This window comes from Elaeis guineensis, chromosome 6 (genome assembly GCF_000442705.2).
Source record: "Elaeis guineensis isolate ETL-2024a chromosome 6, EG11, whole genome shotgun sequence".
Taxonomy (NCBI): domain Eukaryota; kingdom Viridiplantae; phylum Streptophyta; class Magnoliopsida; order Arecales; family Arecaceae; genus Elaeis; species Elaeis guineensis.
In genome coordinates this window covers 3,664,872-3,675,531 of record NC_025998.2, presented here as the reverse complement: position 1 = coordinate 3,675,531, position 10,660 = coordinate 3,664,872, and the positions used below count along the sequence as shown (strand labels likewise).

At 37.2% G+C, this 10,660-nt stretch overlaps 1 protein-coding gene across 1 annotated transcript; it reads right to left on the bottom strand.

Annotated features, from left to right (window-relative positions):
• Nucleotides 1–3,403: 3,403 nt before the first annotated feature.
• LOC105047604 (eukaryotic translation initiation factor 1A) lies at nt 3,404–4,265 on the bottom strand. The gene has a single exon (XM_010926596.4). The coding sequence runs from the start codon at nt 4,159–4,161 to the stop codon at nt 3,724–3,726; it is 438 nt and encodes a 145-aa protein (XP_010924898.1). The 5' UTR covers nt 4,162–4,265; the 3' UTR covers nt 3,404–3,723.
• Between the last annotated feature and the right edge of the window lie 6,395 nt (nt 4,266–10,660).

Here is a 10,660-nt window from a genome sequence, read left to right as displayed (position 1 = left end):
CATATGGAAGTATCAGTTTTGGTTAAGCTCCCGTCAGTATTAGATAAAGCACGTACCAGCCTGCAGGCCACATGGGATTTTTTTCACAGAGGGTATACATTATGTTCCACTACAGGTGTTCATCATTTTCAGAAAGCCTGTGGTGCATGATTGCAGCCAAAATAAACAAACCCGACCCATTAATCTTTCTCATGGAGCAACATTAATTGGTAACCCAAAGCCACGAGCATGGTTTGATTAGGGTCAAATAACGGGCAATTCATATAAAGCACCAAATCACCACCATGACAAAACATAGAAATGGCAATTGCCATTAACTGATTCCCTTGCACAGTCAAAAAACTTGCACCACCAACCATACATTTAATAAAATTGAGAGAAAACTCATTCCTGCAGCATACATCAACTCAAATCTCAGAGAATACCAATGATCATACAAAAGAAACAAAAATTCAAACAGGCTCCATCAAGATCATATATCCCAAGTTCTCAAAAAGATTATATACCCCTGCAGCCTTGCGAATCCAATTATAAAAATGCATCATTTTAAGAATCAGTTTTCTTTGGAGATAAACACTTCTTTTTGGAGATACATAATTTCTTGTACTTGAATCTAGCTTGAAAGCAATACATAAATACATCACATTAAACAAAGAGAAACACCACATCCTCCTGCTGTAACTCCAATGATGAATACTGACATTCACCATTAAATCACATAAAAAGAGACTTGGAAAAATCACCTTAGGATCCTACTGAACTATATATATTTGAAGAAGATGGGAATATTTGTATGAAGGAAAGGAAAGACCTTTTTTATATTTTATTTCAGAAAAAGAAACCAAGATGAACTCATCTCAAATGAAACGGCAAAATATTCAATGCAATATCTTTAAACTGGGATTCTATTTACACTCAATACAAAAATTTATAATGTAATTCATTATGAGACTCTCTAAAACTCAAACTGCAAATCCTAAGTAGATCAGAAAAAAACTAAGAGAGAGAGAGAGAGAGAGAGAGAAAAAAAAGAACACAAATTACTAGTGTCATGCTGGTCTGCCATTCTAGATTTACAAGAGATAGTATAAACTAAATACATATAAAGCAAAATAATCCAGAATCAATACTATTAGGCTGTTGCTAAGTCACACGATGCATCCCCAAATGTAGCAAAACAGCAATTATTAGCATAATATTTCTTCATTATCCTGCATTATCCCATTCAAAATCCTGCTATAAACTCCCCTCATGGATTTCCTGCCAACCTCTGCAGGTTCAAATGTCCCCTCAATGCGCAAATGAATGATCCAGATGAAGATATAAAACAATGAATAAGCAAAGAAACAATGCCGCTTCCCTTTCGATGCTGTCATGATTTTTGTACATCATCTGACCAACCACCTCAAGGGATAGGTATGTAATAAATTTTATAGAAGAATGACTGATCAAATGGTTGATACTTATGTAAGAACCTGTGAACTAGCAGAATGCAATCAAAGCCATCACAGCATTGTCCCTATCCTCATTATCTCATTATATCAAGCACCAAGTATTAATCCAATTAGAAAATCATATCAGATTTAACTGATTTGTCTTTTACTCTGCATCACTGCATGGAAGACAAAGGAAAAACATAAGACAAACCAAACCAGCTAATCCACAAAAAGAATTCTTTCTTCAAATAGATTTATTCTTCACTTTTTAGCTAATTATCAAGGTTATTGTAACAGAGGGATCCTTCATTCAACTTTGATAAAGTGAGAGGAAGAAGGTCAAAATCAGTGTACACTGTATATCAACTTCTCCATCCTTGATGCATGTCAACTTTTTCCATATTCAACCACACTAGAAGAAGACTCCACCGAAATAAGCTGCAGAGAACACTTGCATCCAAGATTCTTTGTACCGGTATGTACCATACCTTTCCGTATGCTAAACCATACCATATCAGTATCAAACCAAAACTTGGTACTTGGAGCATATTTGTCAATACACAAACTAACCCCCATACTGGGCATACTGACACTGTATAAACATGGTACTAGTACAAGGACCTGCACTGAGATTACAAACCTTGACTGTATGCATGAGAACACCCTTATTTCCTCATCTTCTTCATATTCCATAGTCCAGTCATGAAGTTCTCTCCTTTTCATATCAACCATTACAATGTTATAAACTCTCAAACGTTCCACTTTTTCTTTGTTGATGTTTTTTGCATTTATCTGAAAACAAGAGTTTTTCACCCGCCATTAATTTAAACATACTTATTCTACTTATGCAGTTGAATAATACTCTTTCTTTGTTCCAAACTTGCCTATTTAGTTTTGGAACTATCTAAAGCTAAGATGTCGATGCATTACATAAAAGAGTTGTGGCAAAAAGAGTGGGCCATATGAGTCTCTAAGGGTGGACGCATCTCAATTCAAAAATTCTCTCCAAAAACTTCATGCATCTGTAAGTATTGTATCACAAAGCCCCAAATAAGCCTTTCAGCAATTAACTGGATCATCTAAGAAAATAGATAAGACTAAGCTTACTCCTCCCATCTCCATTTAGGAGAGTCCTTGTTCCAGTTAGAAATATAACTCCATCATACCAAGCCATATGCTTCAAAACACTTCACATCCTTTAGCTCATAGTCACATAATATGTCCATTTTTAAAGATACTTTATCTCAAAGGTCTCTTTCATTCTCCTTACATATATAAATGAGTTCCCCCATATCACTACTCAAACACAGCACATCCCAGACCGGGATGATCAACCAACTTCTTAAGTCGATCACAAAACTAGCCAAAGATAATATCACTGACATGTCCCTGATCCAGATGAATTTAAGAGGTTTGTTCCGATGTCATTATTTGGCATTTTCAAACTATGAAACTACCCATAATAATGAAGTACTTACTTGCTCATTCCAAACTAATTATAATACCCTTCAGTATATTAATATGTAGCCCCACAACTTATGGGGCTGATTGTTTTTTTTTCTTTTCTTTTCTTTTCTCTCTCTCTCTCTCTCTCTCTTTTGCCTAGTCAATTAGATATGCATCTTCAGAACAGAACAGATTTAGATACCAAAACCTCTAATCACAATAAAATAAGAAGGGAGGAATCATTGTATCATCACCAAAGATTCATCATCTCATTCCACACGATCTAAGTCAAGATCATTGTCGCCTTCCTAAACCCCCCCGCCCCCCACAAAAACCAACACACACAGACAAAAAAAAAAAAAAAAAAAGGCCTTTTGCAATTTCTACAATCAGATAACACCAAAAATAATAATAATAATAATCGCCCACTGAACTTTCCATGATCAGAAAACATAAAAAATTTCACATGTAATACAACTACAACCCCTATTTCTGGAACGTATTAAATTCAACAACCATCAAGACTACAAAAGGAAACTTTATTTGACAACTATTATTCCATACACTAAAGTCGGATTATCGATGTGAGGAATAATCCCAAGTATTACAGATCAACATCATCATATCAAGAAAATCCAAACAATTTGACCATGCAAATTCAGAAGCCCATCATCGGCCATCCTAATAAAACTAGATATAGATTATAGTATAAGATGATTTCCGATTGTGCTCAATTAGATATAAGGAAAGAGGAAAAAAGTAAACAGGAAATTCATCATAATGATGGACAAAGCTGATTGTATTGTTCCAAATCCTGATCGATCGATCTGCCACGACTATCTTAGATCTTGTCGATGTCCTCGTCCTCGAACTCGATGTAGTCGTCGCCAGCGCCCTCGTCCTCCTCGTCGAGGCCTCCGCCGATGCCCTCGTTGAGACGAGTGCTCTCGGGGAGCTCGCCATAGGCCTTCAAGAGCCTGGCCTCGTCGGGCATGTACTTGAGGATGACGTCGGCCTTGTCGTCCTGGTAGTCGCGGAGGCCGACGAGGACGATGTCGCCGGCGGCGATCCAGACCTTCTTGTGCATCTTGCCGCGGATGTGGCAGAGGCGCTTGGTGCCGTCGATGCACATGGCCTCGCACCGCCCGTTGCCGAGCATCCGGAGCACCTGAGCGTATTCCTGCCCGTCTTCCTTGAATACGAGCTCCCGTTTCTCGTCGTCCGCCTCGTTCTTTCCCCTCTTCCGGTTCTTCCCTCCCTTCCCCTTGTTCTTCGGCATCTCTCCCCCTCAAGCTCGCTTTTCTGAACCCTAACCCTAGATCGGTTTCTCTTCTTCTCCCTTCTCCGCTCTCTCTGGGAGTGATTTCTTCTGGGTTAATTAGGCGAAGAGCGTAGGCGACCGGCTTTATAAAAGAGACGGACGAGATTATGGCGGTGCTTCGTGTGAACGCAGTTTTGCGTGGAGCCTTGAGGTCCGGTGATCCGGCTGCGCACAACTTGTAAAGCAAAAATCCTATGATCAACGGGTGGGGTGGACGATGCAAGGCGGCCTCCGGATTGAGGATTAAGGCTTAGGTTAAAAATGTAATTTTATAAAATGTTAAGGATATTTAAGAGATATTATATATAATATTTCTTAATTAAAATAACTGGATTTGGGCAGGGTCGTGTAAATCTGAGTCCGATCCGTTTAAAGGATGCGCTCAAACTTTTAATCCGATCCAGTCTACTGGACTGAAAAATTAGGCTCATGCTTGTCCAAAATGTACCATGTCCAAGTAGGTTGGAGAGGCCATCTGATTTTTGAGTAGATCTATCGTTGACACAATCATCATTAGCATGTTATAACTTGTAACATGTTCAACTTTTATGGCATGTGTGGTGGACAATCCACTATCTCCTAGTAGTGCATTGCTTGGAGTAATTTACATGGCCAAAACGGGCATGATGCTTGCAAGAGCATTTCAGTTTCTTTAATCTGTTTTGTGAATGATAAGATGAACTACCCTCGTAGGGTAATAATCTTTTGTGGCTTACATTGTTTCATATGTTTTGTCCAGATAACACCTTATTATTAGTATATTTTCTTTGATGATATTAATAAAATAAATATAAATTAACTTATAATGCAGCATACTTCCGGAATAGGTACTTTACCTCCACGTTGATATATCCATATATGTTTTAAATGAATAATTGGATACTTAAAGTGTGAATATAAATATGGATGTAGATTATATAACTAAATTTTATAGAAGACAAATCAGATGTAAATCATAAAATTGTTATAGCCCAAGCCCATACTGTCGAGACCCAAGCCAAGCCCAAAAAAAAAAAAAAAAATGAAAACAGGAAAAAAATCGAGAAGAAGACTCCCGATAGGAATCTTCTTCTCCGACGAGACCTTGGCGAATCGGGAGTCCTAGGACCTCTCGGAGTCCTAGGGCTCTCTATAGAAAGACCTCCCCTTCCTTAGAAACCGATCATCAGCCCTCTTCCCCTCTCTTTCTCCCTGATTTTTCGATTGGAGCCACAGAAACTCGTCTTGTTCTCGCCGTTATTGCTCACCGACGAAGTCACCGGAGGCCGAAGTGAGTTCTCCTTCTCTTCCTCTCTTCTTTTCCCTTCTTCTCATGCCTTTGTGCGCGACTGCCGGCGACGGGTGTCGCCAATTCTTGATCGGAAAAGAGATCTCTGTTTTGGTCTCTTCTTCTCGTGGATTTTCCGGCACCGGCGATCGCAACCGATCGCCGGCCTTGTCCCTCCAAATTCGGAAGAGTGGCCCCTCCCCTGCCGCCGGATCCACCATGCCGGTCGTGGCCTGAACGGTCGGTTAAGGTAGGAGACCTGCGGTCCCCTGTTTCGGCCAGGAAGAAGCCCGAGAAAAGAAAAAGAAGAAAAAGAAGAAAAAGAGAAAAGAAAAAGAAGAAAAAAAAAGAAAAAAGAAGAAAAAGAAGAAAAAGAAGAAAAAAAAAGAAAAGGGAGAGAGAAACTTTCTCTCTCTGTTCTCTCTCTCTTAGATTTTAGGATTTATGAGAATAAAAATAAAATAAAATAAAATAAATAAATAAATAATAAATAAATAAATAATAAATAAATAATAATAAATAATAATAAATATAATAATAATAATTAAAAAAAAATATAAGGAGGGTTTCCATGGATTAGTCCGAAAATTTTGGATGCTGTCGTCAAGTTGATCCATGTGGGGACATTAGATTTTAACAAATTTTAATTATTTTTAATTCGATAAAATTTTGATTAAAAATATGATATTTGATGTATCAGGTTCGGAGAAGAATTTTCAAGATTTCTAGAATTTTTAGTTTGGATTTTCTTTTGAAGTAAGTAGTGTTTATTTTTATTGAATTTATCTGATAAATTATAAATTCTGAATTAAATAAATTTATACATGCTTGTGATTGAAATTATTTATTGAAGTTAATTGTAGAAATTATATTTGATTGAAATTAATTGTTGAACAATTATTATGATGATGTATGATCACAAAGAATGATATGATTGATTTGACTCGAATATCATTTATTTATATTATTTTTGAAAATAATATATGAATTGGAAGACAATATGAAATTGACAACCTGACTGTGTAAAAGACCCCGTCAATGAAGGCATATACGTTGGCAATTGATTGTCCTGAGGGTTTATGTCGCCAGCGAGACTAGCGACATGTCGTCAGAGAGACCAGCGACAAACCACCAGCGAGACCAGCAGTTTCAAAGGACTTGGCTTCCAAATGATTTGCAGCCCACCGCAAGCAGATACACGGTATTATGACCTTGCCACAAGGATAATGTGGTCATAATCATGGTTGGTAAGAAGAACTTAAGAAATTGATGAAATTTAAGATGATAAGCATAATTTGAAATTATGATGAATTGAATTTTATATATGATTGATAGTATGATTATGATTTTTTGAAATTACATATTGATTTTGTTATTATCAGTAAATCGATATGTATAGTATTATTTGTCTGATTTATTCAGTTAAAGATATACACTACTTACTGGGCTATTTAGCTCACGATGAGTTTTATGTTTTTCTTACAGATCCAGAAAATTAGCATGATGCGGGATTTCGGTTGAGAGAGCGATTAGAGATGGAGTTAGCTCATTTGATTTAGGATTTTCTCAGAATTGATTCAAGATTTTTATTTTTTTAGTGTTGACTTTGTCAGACAATTATTTTTTTTTTGGACACTGAGTTTTGATTTGTTATTTGAACTAAGGTTTGATTGTTAAAAATTAAAAAATTATTTAACTTTGTGTGAAGATATCATGATGAGATGCCTTGCATGCTTATGAAAAAAGTATTTTATGAATATGCGGCGGTTGCCATGATTCTCGATTCAAATCTCGGATCGGGGGCGTGACAAAAATAAAATGAAGGTAAATCAAGCTGATAGTATGTTGATGTGATCTTTTGATTTTCTTTAAAAATTTATGAGTACTATATAAAATTATTTAAGATTATAAATAAAATTTAAATATTCAGATATAAATTATATAATTATTTATCTATATTCATATTAATGAATATTAATTTAATTCTCAAATTTTTATATAGTAGATTTGAATATAAAAATAGATCCGAACAAATACTATTTAATCCATTTTCACCTATGCCAGCTATCGCAAGTAGAAAATTATCGTAGCCTACTGTCAATTTGTCACAATTATCTTGACTGGTAGACGTTTAAATAAAGATATCAATAATGATGAATTTCTTAATATTTTATTCATCTCTGGAATGATCGAGATGGTTATAATTGAATTAAATGAGATTGGTTTCAGTGACCGACTTAAAAATTTAAAATCATTTGATTTCGGTTACAGTTACAATTTTGGATGATTCCTCTATTAAAAGTTAAATTCAATATCAATCCTAGCATCTAACCGGAAACCTAATCCAAATCTGTATTTACCATGTGTATATCCTCAAAATTTAGTACCCCAATTAGCACCCACCACATCAACAGCACACTACAGGAACAAAATAAGATGAGATGCCCAATGCAGAAATTTCAGGGAACGAAGATGTGTGACCAGCATAGTGCACATGTCGTAGAGTATAATTTCTCCATTTCAAGAAGATGGTCAAAGTTCTCAAATAAAGATTTAGAAAAAGCTAAAGCAAAATGGTGGCTAGCACTCACTAGAAGTAGGGCTGGAATTGAGCCGGCCTCTACCCCTTTTCGAGCTCGGCCTAAAAAATTTTTCAAATTTTGAGCTGGATTTAGACCTGATTATTTTGAAAAAAAAAAATGATCCGATCTCAAGCTCAAGTTTGATTGGACCAGTCCGAGCCCGCCTTCCTTCACTTTAGTTTCACTGGGCGCCATAGCCTCCACTAGAAACTCGCCGGCGTCGCCGCTAGTGTTGCCCTCGGCTTCCAAAGGCGAAATCCATGTTCAAGAAATGGGTTAGGGTTAGGGGTGTGGGATTATTGGGGTTTTGGTGGGTGTAGAGCAGGGAATCGAGGCCAAAGAAGTGGGAGAGGGAGCGGACGAGGTCGACGAGATTAGAGAAAACGACCTAGGAGATTCCGATGGATGCATCCTCCCCCTTCGCCTTTCTCTTCAATTTATGGGGTTCTGTTCGGTTTAAGCGATTGATGGGAGAAAAGCGGGGAGGGAAAAAGCGGAGACAAAACTAAGGAAAAATCAGGGGAGAAAGATTTTTTTTTGGGATATATATAGGAAGGAAATCACTTGGTGGGAAGACTGACGCCGGCGATGATGGAGAGAAAGGCGACGGCAAAGATCGGCGACGGCAAGTAGAGCAGGAAGGAGGCCAACGGAGAAAGTCGATACTGGTGCGGTAAGAAGAGCAGAGAGAAGTGGACGTTTGCAAGAGCTCCAGTGAGGAGAGCAGAAGGTTTTAGCGGGCTCAGGAGAGCGTCGAAGAAGCCAAAAGGAAAAAAAACACAGAAAGGGGAGTTCAGTCCTTCCCCTTCCCACTTCTCCTCCAGCTCGAATCGAACTTTGGACTGAGTTTCAGACCCGAGCTCGGCCCGATGGGCCTCGGGCCGGCTCAAGCCCACTTCCAGCCCTAACTAGAAGCGCCTTGGACATTGAAACTAGCTCATTAATAATTCGGTGATTCTTATAACAATCCAAGCAGCCTCGAACCAGTAGGCCAATGCTATCTTTCCGTTTTCTTTTGAGAACGGGATTCTCTGCGGTGTTCAAAAAGTATCGCAGAGTGTTGTGCATGGTTAGATGCTGTTCATCATAAAATGGACATCCATCCAAATTGTTCAAATATCTCGAGGGATTTATATATATATATTTTTTATTTTTTTAAACGTATGTACGGTCATTCATCTCAAGATGAATGACATTCAACCGTGTATAGCATCCTGCGGTATTTTTGAATACGACAGAAAATTTACGTCCTTTCTTTTGATGCAAATATACGGAACTTAGTTTTCTAGCATTAATATATTTCCCGACACTGGTACATGTAACTAGGTTTCTTGACACGGATGCATTCGTTTTGTTGCAATCTTTTTCTCCCTATTTTCCTTCTTTTAGGTTGCAGGATGGGGGGAGTGGTGGGTTTGTTGGTTGGTTAGGTTGCTGTGATAGGTTCGCATTTGTATCTCAATGGATGAACCAACCATGTCTGCCTGGATGTTTCTTTGACATTGGTGCTAGACCGGAGCGAACAAAACCTGAAAGAATCGAACGCCGGTTCTTGGTGAATTGTATAGGCAATAGTGCAAGGTGGAAATAATTTGTCATATGTTTTCACAGGAGAAATTAATGTATCTAATAATACATTTATCCATTGTGTTTAAAATATTGATTTTTGTAGAGCTGGGCAAGGTGATGATGAATCATTATATGTTAGTTTTTCCACATTATGTGGCATGTATTAAGAAATGATCAAGTCCTTTACCAAAAAGAAACGATCAAGTGGCTGCATGAAAGCTATCCTTTCCTAGCCTTATATTTTTATCTAATCACCCGTTAGATGTATTGCATGTTCACTTCTTGCGCATTTGCTTTGCACTGAGGTAAAAAATCACCTATTGGCACCCATAAATCTGCCAAGCAATTTCAACTACATTTTAGCATAACGGTACTTCTCAACAATAGATCAATAGGGACTGACAACTAATGCCAGTCATTGCTAAAATTTATTCAAATTAGCTTAGAATGATTTTTTCTATTAAAAATTCTATACGGGCCACAAACCTATTATTTAAATTTTTATGCGGGAATGTCTTGCTGTGTATTTATTTATGATTTCTTAACTTGCACATGAATCCTCTATGGTCATCTAAGAGGTATGATTCGATCATTTTTTATTTTTTTGAATATTTTATAGTAATAGATGATTGGGCAAGATAGATGTACATCGACACTTAGTGCACTATGTACAATTAATCAACGATGTGTGACACAAGAATGGCAAATGTTATTCGCATGATTTATCTAATTTTTTGACAAAATATACCAAGAATGTCTTTTTTGAGAGAAATATTGCAAGAATATCCACGTATGAAGAACCAAGCTTGTTTGATGGTGTAGATGCCATAGTCTATATCAAATAAGTAATGTATCGTACAACATAAGTCTCGCATAAAGAAAAGAATAAATTTTATTGAAGATGCTCAGTTTTTTTGGCCGGTTCTCTCCACAGGCATACATCGTGAACCAACCAAACTACTAGAATTTTTTCATATGAGATTTTTCCTGCTAATTAATTAATTAATTCATAAGAGCTACTACGCATCACCCAGAAAGC

Excerpts from the sequence above, each read along its gene's own strand:
- LOC105047604 (XM_010926596.4), bottom strand. The coding sequence starts at position 4,161 with ATGCCGAAGAACAAGGGGAAGGGAGGGAAGAACCGGAAGAGGGGAAAG.